Consider the following 19,858-nt stretch of genomic DNA (forward strand, 5'->3'; position numbering starts at 1 on the left):
AAGGTGCAAAAAAGCATATTACCCAAGGGTCTGACCAAAGGAACAGCTAAGAACAGAGTTCAAAAGGGTGCAAGGAGTACAGACGCAAACCTGCAGAACATAAACATTTTGTCAACAGGCTCCTGACCCCACCTTCATACTTAGTTTGAGATGCTCAGGTTGTTCTTTTAACTGTGGTAGGTTTCCTTGATTACTGCTACAGATTTTTTAACATCTGAAGATGTGGGCTGTTCAGCTAAACATCTACGTGCAGTCTCCAGCCAAACAAACCTACAACTGTGATTTGACATGCAAAAGAAGGTATAAATGCATTAAAAAGAAAGACACTCCCACCCCAACAATATCTTGCATTGTTAAGGCACATCTCTATTGGTTGGCTATTTTGTTGTTATATTTGAAGCAGGACCTCTCATATATCCCGAAGACAAGACAGAGAAATTAATCCTGAATAAGATAATAAATATGAAGAAGAATAGAATAGAATAGAATAGAATAGAATAGAATAGAATAGAATAGAATAGAATAGAATAGAATAGAATAGAATAATTTCAGTTGGAAGTGACCTACAATGATCATCTGATCCAACTCCCTGACCACTTCAGGGCTGACCAAAGGTTAAAGCATGTTATTAAGGGCATTGTCCAAATGCCTCTTAAACACTGACAGGCTTGGGGCATCGACCACCTCTAGGAAGCCTGTTCCAGTGTTTGAACACCCTTTCAGTAAATAAATGTTTCCTAATGTGAAGTCTGAACCTCCCCTGATGCAGCTTTGAACCATTCCCATGAATCCTATCACTGGATTCCAGGGAGAAGAGATCAGCACCTGCCTCTCCACTTCCCCTCCTCAGGAAGCTGTAGAGAGCAGAGGTTCTGGAGTCAGTGCCCATGACAGAAAAGCTATCTTTCAGAGATTATGGAGATATCTATGACTGCCAAAAAAATTACGTGTACATTGATATAGCATAAACAGTAAATTAAAAGTTTGTACTCCATCATAACACAGGGACATGAGATGAGCTGATCAGAGGAGAGCATCCATGCTCAAGACTCAAACCAGCAACTTTTTCTAGCCCTGAATAAACCAATGCTGAGAAATGTCTGAACTGCCTGCAACCAGGGTTTAGCTGAGCTCCAAACTAGAAAATCCATCCAAGGTTAATAAACAGATGCTAATGAATACTGCTGGATGGCCCAGCTTACATTTGATACAGTCCTTAACTTGAAGAAATCACAATCTAAATGAAAGACACAAACAACAGGTGGGTGGATAAGGACTATTATTAACCCTGTTTCATAAATGGAAAAGTACTAAGAGACTCAAAGCCTGGTTATAATTTACACCATATTCCACCTTTGTAATAGAGAACAAGTAAATGCGAATCAAGCTACGAAGGGGCCTAAAAGTCTCACAAGAAACCAGGGAAATAAACTCAAGTTCATTGTCTTAATCGTAAACCCCTCCTTCATATGTGATACAGGATACTGACACAGGTGATGTCAGTAAAGAAAGAGCAATCTCGTGAGCATCATTTTTTCCTTTATAAAGCTGAACGATATCCCACACGAGTCTTGCATTACCAGAATACAAGTCTCCCAGCTTGCCCAGAAACTGTCCCATACAGTGAAAAGATAGCTTCGAGTGCCATCTAGAGGATTGCACTCCTCGAGAGAGAATAGTTTTGTTGGTTAAGGATGTAACTTCTCAAAGATTTTCAAACTGACCCACCATTCACGTGTGCTCATTGCACTGGGAAAAATCTGTCCAATGTATTAATACAGCGCATGGCTGGATGTATTTGCTGGTACAGGATAATAAACCCATGAAATGGAGGTAGAGAAAACCAGCTGAGGAGGTTCTGCTTTGCCAGAAATTTTAATTAGTGAATGGAAATCTCAAAATATCATGCAGCCTCTAGAAAGGAAATAGGGGAGGAGAGCACTAAAAGCACCTGCATCTTCCTCAATGTGTTTGCACATATATGAATACTCACAAAATTTCAGTGTTATCTGTGAATGTAACTACAATCCAAGGAATCTTGGAAGTGTCTGGCAGAGACAGCTAAGGAGCAGCCTGGAAACAAAAAAAAACAGAAAATCAGTTGGGATCATCTTCAAAAGACCTCATGGGGAAGGGCCCTTATGTGAACGGGGATTTGTGTGTATTCACAAAGGTATAAATCAGATCACACACAGGCAATCACAGCAGGTCCCTTTGTCATTCTCAGCACAGGGGAGATTAAAAGCACCAAAACACTTCCTCTGGAGGATGGGGAGGTTGTACCGTGATGGGGAAGTCTGTAGTCCCTCCACTCAGTGCTGTGTCTGTGGCAAGAGAGATGGCCTCAGAGCTAAAATGCAACCAAATGGGACCCTGCCAGGACGGGAGTGAAGCCACGAGCTGCCACACGGCTTTCGGGGCTGGAGAGGTCCTCTGTGCTTTCACAGCTCAGGGATGGAGTGCCAGGACAGGGGATCTGTCTGACCCTTCTGTGGAGCCATGCTCTGGGCTTTTGCCTTGGGCTCTCTCACCTGTGCTGTACATCAGTTCCCAAAGCAAAAAGTCCACTTTGCAACTCCATTTTCAGTGTTGGGCAAAGGTGCCTGCCACTGGTGAGGTTCACGGAGTCCCAGCCCCGTGTCACTGACACCCCTCCATGGCTGGAGCACATGCCCTGCTTTCATTTCCTGTCACTGCGGAGGGTCGCCCAGGGCAGAGCCGCCACACAGTGGCAGACAAGGACATGAGGCACCAGATGGCTCAGTTTTATGGTCCCTGTGAGACTGCAGAAGGAAAGGCAGCCCAGAGACACAGCGCTGGTCAGGGCCAGCACCAGGACAGCCCTACAGGAGCAAGGATGCTCTCCAAGCACTGCCCACAGTGCAGGTGGGATGCCTTTGCCACACCAGCGCTCACGCAGCAGCTTCACCCTGCTCCCCCCCCATCCTGTTCACTGCATGGGGCCACTGCACAGACATCCAAATACCTCCTGACACACAGGGGTTCGGGGCAGCTGAGCTGGAAGCTGGCTGCAAGACTCAAATCCCAGGCATTTAACTCTGGTGACTAGCCTCAACATTGAAATACAGGTATTTCCCTGTGCCTCTAATTCCCACATGCTTTTAAAAATCTGCCCTCGCTATTGTAGGTGATTAAAAATATGCTTAAACACATGTAAGCGAACACTGTTAATGGAACATTGAGGTTGAAATATATAGCTTCCTAAGATAAAATAGAACAGCAATAATGATCTGCATCTCTGATCTGTTAAGATCTGGTTGTATCTTTCATGTTTGCTTTAATATCAGACAGCTTATCATATAATGCTGTATGCATCTCATTAACTATGGGATGAGGTAATCACACAGAAAAGGGAATGTCACACACTGGCTAACAGTTTTTCAGGTAGAGTCAACTATGAGAAGTTCTTGCATCATCAAACAGTGTGGACATCACAAGGAAGCAATTTCTCTGACAAAGACATAAAGAAGAAAGGTCCTTGTTTTGCATGGGAAACAAGATTCAAATATATTTTTGTTTCTATTTAAAATGTATGTTTTAATTCACTTCAGAGTTGGTCCCTCCAGTTACAGTCTTTCTGTCCCTGCACATCTTCCAGATTCACTGCGTATTTGGAATTCCAGTCTCGCTCAAAAAGGTTTTTTAGTTGTTCCTGGATAGGCAGTTGCCTTCTTTGCAGGTTGGTCAAATTCTGTTTGATAATTAGTCCCACGCCAGCTGTATTAATGAAGTAATCTTCTGACCAATTGGAAGTCCCTATGCAATGGAAAAGCAGCTAATTAGAAAACATTCATTTCCCAGTGTTCTGTTTGATCTCCATACTTGTTAAGCCCATATTGCCTCGCTTTGCTGATTTGCTGTACAACTGCAAATCTCATTAAGACCAGCAAAAACCAGGTCACCTCCTTCTTATTCCAGACCTTGGGTTTCGGAAAGTCAGTATTAACTGCAACCATGAAGCTTCATAACCTTCTAATTCCTTACAGCCTGTGGCAGAGATACACAAATCTACTCATTATAAATATGGGTATAGAGTGCAACATTTGGGTATTAAGAGGGGTTAAAAGCCATTGCTTGATATGGGTTCCTGTGTTTAAAGGAAAAGACAATTCCTTAATGGACTTAATTCTCTTTAGTTGTTAAAAAAAATATACATTTTATCACTTAGCACTTCTAGTGTTCACCTTAACCAGAAAAATCTACTGCCGATTCCAGAAGGTGCTTAGGCATGAAAACAAATTATCTGCATATCTGTGTTCAAAAGACAACTCGGTAAGAAGCAAGTTCGATTAAAGGCAATTGGAACGGCAAGTCCTCAGCCCGTTGGAAGATCCGGCTATTTGCTGATTTGCATTGCTTGGAGGATGGTCTGACTGAAACAACAGAGCCCTTTCACATTCCCTTTTTTGAGGGATCCTAATAAAAGAGTGAAAAATAAACACCATCCTGACTTTCAGGAATTGAGCAGCAATTGACACTGCTGTTTTCTCATTTCCATTCCTAGAGTTCTGTTCAGCAAACAGTGCATGGAATTAATTCCTCCTAGCAATTTCTTTTTATTAAAGCGCAATAACGTTACATAGTAGAGCATCAGCTATCACTGCATCATTCTGAGCACACAGTCTGTGAAATTCCTACTGTGCCTGTCACAGGCTGTGCACTCAGACTTGTCATGCTCTGTTCTTAATGGTTCACAATCATATCAAATGATCTCTTACTGAACTTGACCTACATTATTTTCTTCCCTTCACAACTCTACTTCTTTACCCAGGGCAGACATTCTGATTAAGCCATATATTTTACATGGCAAAATTAGGTCTTTTTTGATATTGCAGCCCATCCTATCTCAGTCTCAGTCTTATAGATCTGAAGATACTGTAAGTGTTTCGAATAATAGAATACATACCAATATAGGCTACTTTATCAGTGACCACATATTTGTTGTGATTCACTCTCCCATAAGGAATATTTGTGTGATTCAGAACTGGAACAATGAAGAGTTTCTGGAGGGAGAGAAAGTAAAAATATGAATAGAAATACTAGAGTGAGGAACAGATCAAATAATTGGACAATGCAGATTTTTTTAAATTTCACATAATAGAATAGTACAGAAAGAACAGAAGAGAATATTTCACACACTGTTATTAAATGTACCATAAAAGAGATTTTACTCTTAGCCAAGAGAAACAACAAATAGTACTTCCAGTATACATAAAATTGGATAAGCAATTGAGATCAGATAAGGATAACGTTTGCTTCACAATGTTCCATTAGTGGCACAGCTATTATCATTACAGGGCAGACAATTAAATGCAGTTTTAGGCAGCTGTTTAATAGATCTGCATTTACCACTGATTGCTGCTCTTATTTTGTGCGAGAATGGGCTGATCACAGACACGAGGGGTACTGCAGGCAACAATAGTGCCTAACTTTTTGTGTTAACTCCTACTAAAATCTACATTTCTGGGTGGGTTTTTTTTGTTGTTGTTGTTGGTCTAGGTTTTGTTGGGGTTGGTTGTGGTTTTTTTGGTTGATTTTGTTTGGTTGTTTTTTTAAAAAATATACCACTCCTCCTTACTTCTGTGACTTCTCTCTAACTGCATTACATGGGGAGCTTCCACACCATCCCCACCCCACTCAATACATTCCAGCCTAGTATCTAATGGCCTGTGTGTAATATTCAGTGTTCAAAAAAGGGTCCATTTATATAGGCAGTCAGCAGAGCTCCCAATTGTAAAAAATTGATAGTAATTAGACCCATTTAAGATACTCCTTACAGGAAAAGGTCTATGAGAAGAGCACTAAGTTGTCATATAAACTGTTACTGTCGTGGTGCTCAGCAAAAGTGATTGCTTGAATAATGTTGCAAGTGCTACAGCTAGGCACATCCCTTGGTATCACTATTAACTTGCAATAGCTGCTTCCTCAAAGGTTATCTCTTGGGCCTTATTTTCTCAAGGACCCAAAACAGTTGCTGCAACAATGGACAATCTGCTTCTCTAAAACCTTCTCTTCATATGCAACTGGCAGCTTAGACTCAAAAATCAGTGGGGGGCCCATATCCTCAAGCTGTCTTTCCAAAATCAGGTTTCTTATCATACCACGCCAACACTGATGTGGGCATGCGGGTTGTTCAGAGCACGCAGGGACCTCAGATAGTAGAGCATGGCTGGGTCAGAGTGGGTCCCGCAGCTGACCAGAAGCCGGATTTGTACTCGGTAGTTGAAAGCAGCACGTCTCAGAGCATTGTCGATGGTTGGCCAGTATCTAGAGAAAAGTAGGTGGGTGGAAAAAGGGATATTTTTGAAACAGTTCAAGTGACGCTGTGCGCAGATAGGATCTCTGATGTCTAGTAAGAGAAGCACATGTGCCTTCACTGGAGGTTTAAATAAGATTTCTGCCTTCTACCCAGGCAGTTCTTATCCCAGTGTGCTTTGAGACCTCCCGTCTCTGCCAAACAGGGTTGAAATTGATCAAAAAGTTTAAAATTTAGTGAAGTGCAGGTACACAATGATACACACAGAGCATGGTGCCATCATGCTCATTTCCTTAGGAAACTAAAAATAACAATAGCAACTCCAGTGTAAAGCCAGGTTATACAGCATGAAGTAAAAAGGACAGTGCAGAGCCCAGAGGAAAGCCCCAGAGCCATTTGGCAGAATATGACCATTTCAGGCCCCTGGAGACTGTTTCTAGTGTCCCCAGTGGTCCTGTGCCGTCAGCCAGCATGGGCAGGCTCTATCCCTCCCCATCCCTCCTTGCTGTCTGTAGCATCCCGTGTGCCCCCAAGGTAACAAACAGCTGTGCTTTCCTGAATACGGAGCTGTCCCTTTTCCTGACATTTGTGTTGGCAGTAGCTTAGGGGAAAATTTTTAACATCCTTCACCCAACTACACAACACTAAGAGCTAATGTGCTTCCCAGGACTAATAATTCCAAACACCCATGTAGCATTTTCATTCAATAGATCCTAACAAGTGCTGCACGGGGAGAGACAAATATCATTAGTACAGATTGCAGGACTGATATTGATAGAGGTCTAGCACTTACTCAAGTCCCATGAGCAATGATGAATTAATTTGCCTAACTTATTCCTTTTGGTCTTATGTGCAAAGGCGTGAATTCTCAAGCCCTGCCTCATGCATCGTCCTATCATGATCAACAGACCGGCCATGTGCTTTCAGAATCAGGCTGACATGTAGATCCTAAAAAACTTGGAAAAACACACTATTTAGAAATGCTATTTTGAACAGTTTCCCTTTTTCAAATATATCAGTTTCTAGTTGATTAACACTCAGGCATTAAGACAGCAGCTTTGTTCCCTCTGCCTCAGCTGCTGGAGGAACCTAACCTGAACTAATCAGCCTCAATTCATTACACTAGAGCTGGTTGCTGTGGAGATAGCCCCAGGCCCTGCGACGCTTTCCCTAGGCCTTTCAAACTCGTTTGCTTCTGATCAGGCCCTAGATGTCACAAATGGTGGATTAAGGCTTCAGATGAAGAATGAGGAGTATTAACACACTCGTTCCTAAGGGGGAAAAGAGACTTTCTGTGAATCTATTCTTAGCTAAAAAGCAGGAGATGAGAAACCCAGAGATTCGACCGTACAACACAGAAACCGAAAAATCCTCTAAGCTATTTGATTTATAAAAAAAATATCCTCCAAGTGAAAACTAGTCTTTGAGATTTTGTTTCAAGGACAGTGGAATTATCTGTGTCTACCTATTATCCTACACTCTTCCTGCTAACATACCCATGCCAGTTGAACAACAGAGACTTTACACAGTCATGCCACAGGACATGATGTGTGATATAATTCTGGCTAAATGGCCGCCTAGAGCTCACCCTATTCTTTACAACCCATGCTGTACATAATTATTTCGCTTGAACTTCTTTCTCAGATTATTTAGATGATTGGAAAACTCAGAAATGTTATAAGCAGATAATACTCAGAGCACTCGGTTACATGTAAACATCCTAATTCAAGGACACATATCTAAGAGGATTTGGAGTTTCAGTGGTTGCCTCATGACTCACTGACTTTCTGTGTTACTCAGATTTGAGGTGATGTGCTGGGTCTGCATGATTCTGCTGTGACCTTGGGCAGCCCACTGGGACTGTGGCAGTGGTCCACCACGCAAAACTTGATCACCCCAGATCACCACTACCACCTTATCTTCAAGAGCTGCTGCTGCAGGCACCAGCACACTTCAGGAACTTGGATGTCCTTAGATGGAATTATAAAAAAATGAAGATAAAAGCCCAGAAGTTTATTTTAGAGGCTGTTTCAGCTACTGTTGCAGAGGTCAGCAAGGACAGTTAAGAATTACCCCCTAAAATATGGGTCAAGTACTACAGGCAGCAGAGCCAGAAGCCAATAGTCTTCAAAAGAAAAGAAGAGCAAGAGAGCAGAAGAGAGGAGCAAAGCAATCTTTTCTCTGAAAAGTATGATGTCAGATAAATTTCTGCTGTTCCCATTCCTCTGCTCTGTCATATTTTGAAGGGAGCTATACCTGACTGTCCCTAGTCTTGCACTTCATAGTTTTCTTGCTGTGTGAAGGGCACAGGAGGCTGCTCTAAGACGTTAGCGAAGCACATGGGCAGTATTGGATACCATCCTTCCTGTAGCATCAGTATTTGCACAGTCCACAAGGCAATGCACGAATGCAGAGCAAAGCCTCAGTTCTCTCCATGCTGAATATTTTCATTGCAGAAGGGGGAGAATAGCACATTTCTCCTTTAAAAAGTGCACAGTCAACTGATTTGCTCAGGATTAAAATTGTACCTTTCTGGATGAATGAAACGGCTGGTAGGGAAATATTCCATAACAGAAACATAGACAAATTTCTGTGCCTCACTGATAACACTGATTATAGCAAAGAGGTCATGGGTGCGACCATCTGGACAAAATAGTGGAGGAGAAGCCTGTAAAGAAGAAAACACGCAGGTCAGTGATTTCATCCTTCTTCTGTCAGGCTGCAATTCATTTATATTCAGATCTGTTCACTTTTCATTACAACAGCACAAAGCATTTGAGGTGGACCACTAGCATTCCTCATGCCTTCCATGCCCTGATGGGTCAGGTAACATTGATATACCGAGCCCACAGGTGATTAAAGAAGACCTGCACCCCCATCCTTGCCATACTACCTGACAGACGAACCTGGGTCAACCCTTATTCCTTGAGTAGTTCCAGAGAAACCTGTTGAATGAATTATTATCGAACTGGAGCACAAGTAACTGAGGACTGCTGAATAAACTTTTCTGGCCAATGCTTAAACATAGTTTACAGTCTATCTTGTTATTTTAAAACATACTTACAGAAAAATAGGCTTTTGTCAAGATTCCATTAAATTCTACCTCCAGAGGCCGATGCTTGTTAATGTGGGTAGAATAATTAAGAGGCCAAGGGAATGGGATGGTAGCATTAGCATGTCCTAGATCCCAGTAAGTACTAAACGTTTTCCAGAGGTCTTTGGCCAAGCAGCTGCAGTTGTGTATCACAGCACCAAACTCTTTCACCTGCAAAGAGAGCAAGCTATGTCACAGCCCCAGAGAGAGTCACCTCCAGGGGTTTCTTTGCTGTTTCTCCCACTCAGTCACTATTTCACATCATTATGATTTTTCTCTGTTATGTGCTAGGACATTAATTTTGCCCCAGATTTTTCAATATGCAACAGCAGAGCTTACCTGCGATAAAGATCTCCAGTCCATATTTGCACTACCAATATATATGTGTTTCATGTCTACAATCCAGAATTTGCTATGCAACACTCCTCCTGCCAAATGTCCAAAATCAATCTTTTTTACATGAGCCCCTGAAGAAAGATGGGGAGGGGAAAAAAGAGTTCAGATACAGCATAGCGATGATAATCTATACTGCTCCCTGACAACCAGAACATGTCTGGATGTCCAGTAGCTGCAACTGGTAATAACTACCAAAATTCACAAGCACTCATTCCTGAGAATACAGTAACTTGCAAAAACATACAAAATGTGAACTAGCAGAAAAATTCTTAAGGGCATGACAACATACACAGAAATCATGAACCAGTGAATGCATAGTGCTTGTCCTGTCAACCCACGTAAGCACCACACCAGAATAGGCCTTGGACACCAGTATCTCTTAGATGCCTTTTTTGCATTACTGAAGTTCTGAGGACATCCCTGAAGTGAGATAATTACCTTTTTCCTCTAAAAGCTCAAGGTCAGTTGAATTTGTTGCCAAAGTTGGCATACTTGCTGCAACATACACAGAGACATTCTCTGCAAGTAGTTTCTCAAACCTCTTCAGAATATCTTCACCCTGCAGAGTACATTGTTTGTTAATTTTTATATTTTGTTACAGAACATTTAGTAAAATATATGCAAATATAGTGTTACTAATGGATGCTTCCTTTGAAGAACACCAACACAAGGAAGGTCAGAAATTTCACCTGTTTCAGGAGTGTTTCAATCAGAGAAAAAAAAGGCAACAAAGATTCTAATCCAATGTATGGATCAAAGTTTATTTTCTATCATTTAATGCTATTAGACATAAGGTTTAAAAGTACAACCACAAACATCCCAGACTTCAGAGGTGAATGCCCCAATGAAGATCAACTGTTGTATGCTGATGCTCAATAGATATGCTGCATCATTTCTTCCTGAGGATAAAAGTAACAGAGACTGTCCTAAACTGAGCTGTCCTTTTAGCAGACACAGGGCCCAGCCTTACATCTGTCACTTTTACTTCTTCTCATGTGGAGGAAACAAGTCAGCTTACAGCACCAGACCCACCTGGTGAGGAAGACAAGAAGAGTAGTCCCAGAGAGTGAGGACAATGAGAAAGCTGTGCCAGGAGGGAGGCAGAGGCTCTGCCCACAGTAATAAATGGGCCAGCATCTGGTCTATCATCAAACAACATGATTCCTGACACTTGACTAAACTCCCTACCTGCCTGAAATAGAGCAGCCTCATCCCTTCTGCTTTTCAGAACAGTTCCCAGCCCAGCCCATATTGTCCCCTAAACTCTGCTTAGGATTGCCTGAGAGGTTGCCAGCTGCCATGGGCCTAAAGAGAGCCAAGGTACAATTAAACACAATGGATGGTCACAAGGTGAGCCTGTGCCGTGGTCTCTGTCATTTACTTTTGGTGGTGGAGCTAGAGAGGCCCCTCAGGAAGTCTGGTGGCACAGGGCGTCCATGAGGACAGCCCTGCAAAGGAGAGCAAATGCCCTGAGCTGCTGTCCAACGGCATGGTTCAGGGACACCTGCAAAATGGGCAAATGCAGATGCTGTGTCTGTACGTGGAGAGAAACAGCACCTGACACAGTCAGAAGTCCAGCAGACTTTGCTTCCTGACTCTTCCAGCTAGCCAGTGGGAATTGGCATGTTCACTTGTGTATATTGGATCTTGCAGTCTCTTCATCCATGTCATGGGCTGCCCCTACCACAGGCTGACAGTCTGCAGGGTAGGCAAGTGTGGGTTTGAGACTGACCTCTGGGTTGCTCTTAAAACACAGCATAGAAATACTCAGATTGAGTCTAGCTTGACTGGAGAAGGAAAGTTGGTGTTCTGCTTCAGACGAGCATGGAAAACCCTTCTGCATTTGCAGGAAGAGTCAAGCAATGTCTCTGGGAGACAGACCACACAGTATATGAGACATACAATCACAGATGTGCTTGTCATTGATTTTCTCCTACCTGCTTGGAAGATGAATCATTGACGTTGATATCCTTCCCAGTAAGAGACCAATAGTAAGAAGCCACATGAATTTTTTCCTGGGCTATATCAAGGAGTTTCATCCAGGCTTGGTACAAGGGCTTGGCTGCAGTGCTATTTATCTCGAAAGCTAAGTCATAAGGAACATTTTCCACAAGTTCAAAGCTGCAATGGCAAATGTATATCGTGAAGCAAACAACTTGGCCCAAGCCGGAAAACAAGCACCTGCTGTACGGTGGGCCATTTTGAACATCAACCTCAAAAGCAAACAAGTTCAGCTGGACTAATAAGCTGGGAGTACTCTGCATCCCCGGTTTTTATAGTCAAGCCTATGTGTACATTGTCCTCCCAAATCCAGCAGAATGGCTTCTCAGTAGGTGTTCTGAGCTTTGAATGTTACCATCCTAAAGATGAAGAGAAAAATAACCTCCTGGGGCTGAGTGTCGCTTTTGTACCCTCTCCACCCTCTGCCAGGACAAACACCCACTGCCCCCTCCAGCCCCTGAAAGAGGGTGAGCTCAGCAGAGGCTGCTTTGCCCACTGGTCGCCCTGCTGCCTCCCACCACTGCCACAAAGGGAGGATGGCTGGAGGCGGTGGAGCAGCTACAGAGCTGTGCTGAACATAGAAGCACAGGACCAGTAGTGGAGCTGCAATACCGCCCCTCATAACAGGCTCCTACTAACGATCTGATGCCTAAACACCCCCAATTTTCCCAAATTAGTGGTACTTTATCACTTACTATACAATGGGGAAAGAACAATAGCCATGCTGATATTGTCAGGTTTATAACTATTTCTCCACCTGGTGATTACTTCTCCATGTGCCACTGGACATGGCTTACCTGCAGGAATCATTGGACCTATTGGTGTCCTCTTCAATTATTGTGGTTCCTGGGAGATCTCCATAGAGTCCTTCCTCCTCAACCTCTTCATAAATGCTGACAACTGCTTCTTCTCCATTAAGATCAACTATGCTGTCCACTCTCATGAAGTAAACAGCCATCAGGACAAGACTAAGTATCAAAATTGTCCCTAAGATCTGAAACTAGAACAGAATCCAAATAAGAGAAGATTTAAGCAATCACCAAGTCACTGATACACCAGCTAATGGATGACTACCTGTTGCAGGTGAGTAAATCACAATCACTGAATGATAGTTCTGCTTTCAGCTACTAAAAGTCTGTGTTCTTAGATACATGACTGAAAGTAAGGACCATGAACTACGTAGGGGTTGGTTTATGTGAGGACCATGATTTTAGTTTTGTTTTGATTTTTCCTGTGCCAACATATCAAAAACCTGGTTTTTTTCCTAAATGTTATGATTAGTTTGACATTGATCAGCTTTATTTTAGCACAAGACAAATGAGTGTTCAATGAAATTTCTACCAAAATCAAAACAAGGAAATGCATAACACAAGATTAGCTGTGGGATCAAGCCCAGCATTACCATAAAGAGAAAGTTCATGAAATCTGGGGAGAAAAAACAGGTCTGAAAATATCAGAAGCAGAAGGACATGTTGTGGTTTCTGAACATGTCCTGGTTTTGTCTTTTAACTTAGACCTCACGTAAGTGAAACTACACAAATCTCATTTATTCATATGGTGAGCGTATAGTATTTCTTTGTCCTTCTAGTGTGGTGAGTTAGCTTCATTTCTCTTTTTCTGTACTTCCTTTTTTTTTTTTTTCCCTGAACATAGATGAAAAAAATAAATATCCTGACCACCTGGTATATCCAGATCTGGAGTCTAGCCACTCATATGCTATAACATACAGCTCTATATCTTGCCCTACATAAGGAGGAAAGGACAGCCACCAGGTCAGATCCATTTCCCCCAAGAATTATCATGTTGGGCTCCTGCTGGCAATTCTTGGGAGCTGGGACCATCTACCACCATGTGACAGGCAGTGTGCACTGCAGAGTCGAGCTTTTGAACCTCCAGGCAGGAGAACCAAGTCTGCTCGTGAGTCTGTAGCTATAAATGTGAGCTCCCAAAAAGGTACATATGAAAATTGCACAGAAACCAGTTGCCTCCAAAAGTATCTATTTCAGTTTCTTTCTGGATAAAGTTTCTTTTCATTTTCTCTGCTTTTCTCCAGATCTACAGTGCTGCCATCAATTTCAGGCAGTGATTTGAATGAGAAAAACATTTTTTAACTGACTACTTAAAATTTTGCCCTCTGGTTTGTTCTCCCTCTCACTGATGGCAAAAAAAATCCCTCCAATTTTTAACATTGCATTTTATGTATTTTTAATTCTGCATTTCATCCTGTGAACACGTTGGCAAGACTTAAACATCACACAGGTTTTAGAAGAAATTTCTAAGGTAAGAGATCTATTTTGAAGTCGCATCTTGGCTGTCACCATGCTGTACACTGTGATGTCCAGGTGCTCTAGGCATGCTGAATAAATAAATAAGTGCTGTGCTATTTGTATGAGCAAGGTTTACTGTCCTGAGCCAGGGCTGCAGGATTAGGCTCCACATCACTCCCTCTTGGCAAGGTTTGATCAGTCTACTGGATAAATCAATGAGGGTTTTGTCACTCATTTGTTTACAAATAGGATTGAAACCTATGTGGATTTCTGAAACAGGCAATAAAATCATTCTTAATCTGTTATTTCTTTTCAGAAATGTCAGCGTAATCTCAGCTCTTGTAAGCAAATGTAGTGTATCCCCATAATTACCATTTTGACGTGTTTTTGATTGTTCATGCTTAATTTCATGTTGGAGGACTCATTAAACATCAGGGATGTTTTTAATGCTTTTTTCACAATCTGAAAAACAGAAATATATGCAAGGGGAAAAATTAAGCTTTATGGCAACATTTGTACAAAGCCGGTTATGACTAAAAATGCAGGTTATTGCCATTGCTTTATAGAATGCTCTGAGATTTAAGTATGGATCTGTGCAACATCCTCACTATATTACAGGTCTTGAGTGACATTAACAGACTCCAAAGTGAGAGAGAGAGGTCCCCGCAGTTTTTCCCTGGTGCTATCTACACACAAAAATCACTGTGGTAATTAATGTGTAAACAACTGCATCCCTGCCTCTTCAAGTTATCCTTCAACACCCACTTTTGTCCTGTTGCAAGCTAACACGTTTGCCAACAAGCTAATAATTAAATGCAGAAGCCATGGGTGATAGTGTGCAGCATCAATGTCATCCTGTGTGGACTCCATTAGGTTCCTGCTCTCTTCTAATGCACATGAGCTGTCTTCAATGTTGGTGTCTCTTCCAGAAGAGACTCTGCTAAGGGGATGGGAACCAGGCTAAAATCTAAACTCTTCTCCCTCCATTGCAACCATGACTCTAGGAAGTAAGCTAACTTCTTTTCCTCCTCAGACGGTATTGCTCCTAGTCTTTTGTTATCACCAGCAGAGGCAACCACAAGGGCAAATATCAAAATATGCCCAAACTCAAAGCAGATGGTAGGGCAGGGGTTGTTGGTCACTTGCCTATTTCGCCTTCTCAAAAGTTCAAACCAAAAACTTCACACATGCCTAATGGGTCATGAATCATCCCTGGACCAGCAGAGGTGCATTTACCCCACAAGAGTCAGCTGTCATTTTTCATGCTCGGAAGCAAGAAGCACATCCTGGGGTATGGTAGATTTCAAAAAGTGCTACCAGATGATATCACCACCTGTCCAGTCCCCAAACTACCACTTCCTATCCCTGAGCCACTGGGTGTTTGCAGCCTGGAGGATGAGCATGCTGTAATGGTATCAGATACACAGTTGCTCTGTGGGTGGCCACACTTGAACAAGTTTTAGGTAGGAAGGATCCTGCCAGGCTTGTCCCATCCATCTTGCCATATGTTCACAGCTATTGTCACCTGAACTGGATGGGCTCGTGGTGTCTGTCCTCCCACACACGTTCATGCTGCATCCAACTCTACCCACTCCACCTTTCTGTACGGATGCTGTGGCCACATGGAACAGGCAGGAGTTGGACACAGCACAGACGTAGCCCCAAAGGCTTCTTGTGGGACCAAACTCACAAGAACTGGTGGGGCTGAACCAAAGAGATGGAGGATGTCTTGGGAGACAAGGGAGGTGGGTCTGAAACAGTGACCTGGGGAATGTGGAGAGGGATGCGAAAAGAAAGGACCCAAGGCGAAAGAACAGACAAGGGAGAATGAGAAAGTAGGAGAGGGAAGAAAAAGTATGAACAGTCATGCTTAAAAGCATGCTGGAGATGCAGAGGTGAAAGCAAAGTTTCCATTTCAGGGTCTGCTTGCTATTATCAGCTGCACTCAGTACAGCAGTGACTGCTTTCCTAGGCAGTTTTACTCACACTTTTCACTGGCACTTTCATTTGCTGCCACAGATCCAGATGCAAGCTTTTACACGGGAAATAGAAACACTGGCAGGTAACACTCGTTCCCCCAGCCCTGGAGAAACTGAGCTGCTGCCAGCAGTGACAGACAGTTGGCCATTCCCTGGTGAATGGCACATCCCCATGCTCCTGAAATCTCAGTTCATGCTTTAAGCATAATACAAAGATGTGGTGTCTTACCCCAAAAAGCTTACAGCCCAAGGAGAGAAGGGAGATGTAACACCACGCAGAGAAAGCTGTGTGACAGCGACACATGTCATTCCCCCACTTTGAGATAAAGTGGTCAAATACCAACCCAGAAAATTAGTGGGAGCAAAAGGAGGAGAGAGCAAGAGAGGAGAGCCTAAGGAGTTTGGTGGGAAACTGAGGCAAAGGGATTTTAGAGGAGGAGGAGAAAGGCAGCTGAAAAACAACGGCAGCAGCCCTTCAGCCTAGGCCAGGAGAGCCCAGTGAGGTTGCAGGTCACACTCTGCAGCTTGCTGCTTTGGCTGTAGCTGTCCCGACCGGCTGGGCTGTCCAGTAACAAACAGCCCTCCTGGGAGGTTCTCATCACACAACCAGAGCTGGAGAGGTGTCATCTTGTCCCTCCAGCCCCCCAAAGCTGAAGTGCTCCCCACCATACATTTGGCGACCCAAGCAGTGTCTCAGTAAGGAGCTGCAGCTGTAGGTGCACTTACAGCTGTGCGATGGCTTCAGAAGGAAGGAGCTTATGAGAAACAACTTGTTTCAGTTCTCTTTTTCAGTAACAGTTACAAAATGGCTTTAAAAAGCAGCATTTCTCTTAAAATATGAGAGCAAAGAGATCTCATCTGTGCCAAAATAGAGTCATCTACCATTTTGTTCAAAGTCCTTCTTGATATCTTTTACCACTGATGGGCTAGATTCCCAGCTGCTACACTGAAGCCATGAGAACTGCACTAAAAATCACAGTTTAATTTTCAAGAAAGAAAACATTACAGACTCAACCAGAATTCTTAAGAATAATATTGTAGCTGGTCAGTAATTAACTATGGCTCCCTCTAAGCTTTCAGGGCTTTACCGGCTGCCAATTTCAATGACTAAAGTTCATCCAAGAGCAATAAATACAAGCACTACTTAGCGTTGCTTCACAGATTGGAACACAATCTAACACCACAATCTGCTGAGTACACATGGGAGACTGTTGTTTATAACATTAAGGCTGCTTTGTCCCTGTCCCCAAAATAACTTTTGGTAATTCTTTTCTCCATCAGCATCAAGCTGTTTCGGCCTTTGGATTTCAGACACAAGCATGAGACTTTTCAGCATACAAAATCCTCCCCGGAAGCTGTTTGAAGTTCCTCAGATGAACCAAGTGCATTCATCTCTCCATGACCACCCCCTCGCACTCTCAAGATGATGGCAAATGTACTTACCATCCTGGAAGACCTCGTCCTGTGTGGATATCCTACTGTAGTCTGATGTTACTCCCAACTCTACTTACAAGAGGCAGCGTACATGCTTTTCACCAGCAGATTTCTTTTGGGTTCTTCTGGTTTTTTCCTCCTCCTGCTGCAGATTTACTTCCTCTTAAACACAGAGTTTCACAACATGCACTGACAGCCACAGTCCCACGTTATCATCTAGTTGTTGCTACCCAGTTCTTAGACTCCAGATCCTGATCTTCACCTACTTGACATAACTTTCTGCAGTGCCTGACCTGGCTCGAACTCTCTTGAATGGTGAAGTTCTCACTGCCCGCAGCAGTGTAAGGTCAGAGCCTAGATCCGCACTAGGAGACACTGGTTGAAAGGACTGCTCGGCTTTGGTGCCATTTGCGTCTCAGACACGGCAGTATTCTCACTGCTTCATTCTCAACCCACCAGAAGCTTCATTTTAAACAGACCAACAAACCCTCCAAAACCACCTCTCTACCCAGTTCCTCTTGCAAGCACTCTCCTGACCAGTCATCCTTGGACAAACTAAAGGGAGCAAACTAGCTCCTTTGAAATAATACAGCTTTTGTCTTAAAACAAGTGTATTTGGAATTTGCAGTCATATTGAGAAGGAGAAGGTTACATACAATGTTGAGTTTGAGGCAGTTCCTGAGAAATCAGGTCTTCCGTAAAAATCCACAGGCTGCACCTCAGTCGACACAACTGAATATGGCAATGACGCTGTTGTTCTCCAGGCAGCCCTCTGAACCTATTGAACCGAAGGATGTAATTCCATAGTTCAGTACCCGAGGAAGGCTGCTGTAGGGGGAAAAAAAACGAGTGGAGAGAGAACTGAGATCCAAGAAGGATCGTGAGGCTTTGTCATACCTTGTATTAAGCTGCTGAAGGTGGACAAAGAGGAGCCAGAGGACAGGTCAGGTACTGCAGAAAGAGGCCTTTCTCTGGGAAGCTGAAGGTGTCGTGAATCCTCTGCTTCCCCTGGGATCGAAGCACAAGCAGTAACTCAATGAAGGCCAAAAGTGAGAGAAAAGATGATGGTGGAGCAGGATAGGACGCCTGTCTGACCAGCCAGCTCTCTCCTGAATTTACGGTTGTACACAGATCACTGGGGCCATCCCAAATCTCTCTTAAAACGGGGCTTAAAAACAAGGCAAAGGCGACCGCCATCCCTTTAGGCTCAGGTTACCAGAAAGCTGAAGGCAGGATCCTGCTTGACCGAGGCTTCACCTGCAGTCAGGGAAAAGAGGCAACTCCAGCGAGCCACCACGCTAAAGGTCCAGGTCACCTCTGGGAAGCATCCCTGTCCCTCTGCTGATTTCAGAGGCTGAGCAACCAAACTAAATGTTTCAGCTAAGCGCCTCATGAGCTCAAGTCAGCGTGTGCTGCACACGTCAGCAAGCTTAGCAACGAGTCACCCTGCTCTGTTTATGTGCCGGACTGAAATCACAGCATGAACTATGCCGACATAAATCACAAAGCCTCCCACTGACTTCAGTGAGTTCAGGATCATACCAGACAAGCAACAGCACATTTGTTTGAAGTTCAGGACTTATCAGTAGTTCCTTCAATACCACGAGTTTAGTTCAAACTGGGAGAGGCTGGGTTATATCAGGAGCAGCTTCCAGAAAATGGAACTGTATTTCTCCTCCTCTGCAGCTCTCTAACCACTTCCAGCTCTGATTAATCTCATCGTCCTCCTCCTCTCCAGCTTGCAAAGGTCTGGTTTCCCTCTGCTAATCTGATCTCACATACCAGCCCAACATCAACTATGCATTTCTGATCCCACTGACAGTGAGGGTTTAAGGATGGAAGTGGGTTTGTGGGGAGAATTAATACAGTTTATCTGACCAACTCATGCAATTGGAGGGAGGAAAGAAAAAAAGACTGGCAAGTTTCAGGGCGAACAAGTGATCTTTTTTATTCCTCCTCTTCCCCATGTCTCAGACAAGGCTTCTTCTACCAGTTGCTCTGGCTGGCTTGCCACCATCCCACACACGGAGTAAATACATCTCTCACAGTTGGATGCCACGCTGTGGTTAACGTACTCCCTCTAAAAAGCATGCTTGGACTCCAGTTTATGAGAAGGGTATATTAAAAGATACAGTGAAAGATCTTTTAACGCCTGTGTGGGAGGCTTGCTAAGAAGAAACTGCCAGTTTAACACGTTCTCATCTCCAAGAGCTAATAATAGAGAAAAACGTCGCTACCGCTGCAGATTACTACAAAACTACACTTTCTGTTTCACGAGGACGAGGTGGCTGGGCTCCGAACACCAACAGTTGACAGAAGGATGGGAGGCAGGAACAGCCAGGGTCCTTACGCTTCAAAAGAAAGATGCTCTATTTATTCTTTGTGCCAAAAGACTCAAATGAGCGGGGGG

General features: G+C 43.4%; 1 protein-coding gene across 1 annotated transcript; it reads right to left on the reverse strand.

Annotated features, from left to right (window-relative positions):
* Positions 1–3,281: 3,281 nt before the first annotated feature.
* PLD4 (phospholipase D family member 4) lies at positions 3,282–17,914 on the reverse strand. Its single transcript, XM_010306543.2, has 11 exons — positions 17,458–17,914; positions 14,408–14,497; positions 12,566–12,768; positions 11,705–11,888; positions 10,206–10,326; positions 9,711–9,838; positions 9,342–9,542; positions 8,806–8,945; positions 6,123–6,288; positions 4,928–5,024; positions 3,282–3,777 (listed from the first exon to the last, which is right to left on the reverse strand). The coding sequence occupies exons 1-11, from the start codon at positions 17,458–17,460 to the stop codon at positions 3,569–3,571; spliced, it is 1,542 nt and encodes a 513-aa protein (XP_010304845.1). The 5' UTR covers positions 17,461–17,914; the 3' UTR covers positions 3,282–3,568.
* Positions 17,915–19,858: the final 1,944 nt, after the last annotated feature.

Source organism: Balearica regulorum, chromosome 5 (assembly GCF_011004875.1).
Source record: "Balearica regulorum gibbericeps isolate bBalReg1 chromosome 5, bBalReg1.pri, whole genome shotgun sequence".
Taxonomy (NCBI): domain Eukaryota; kingdom Metazoa; phylum Chordata; class Aves; order Gruiformes; family Gruidae; genus Balearica; species Balearica regulorum.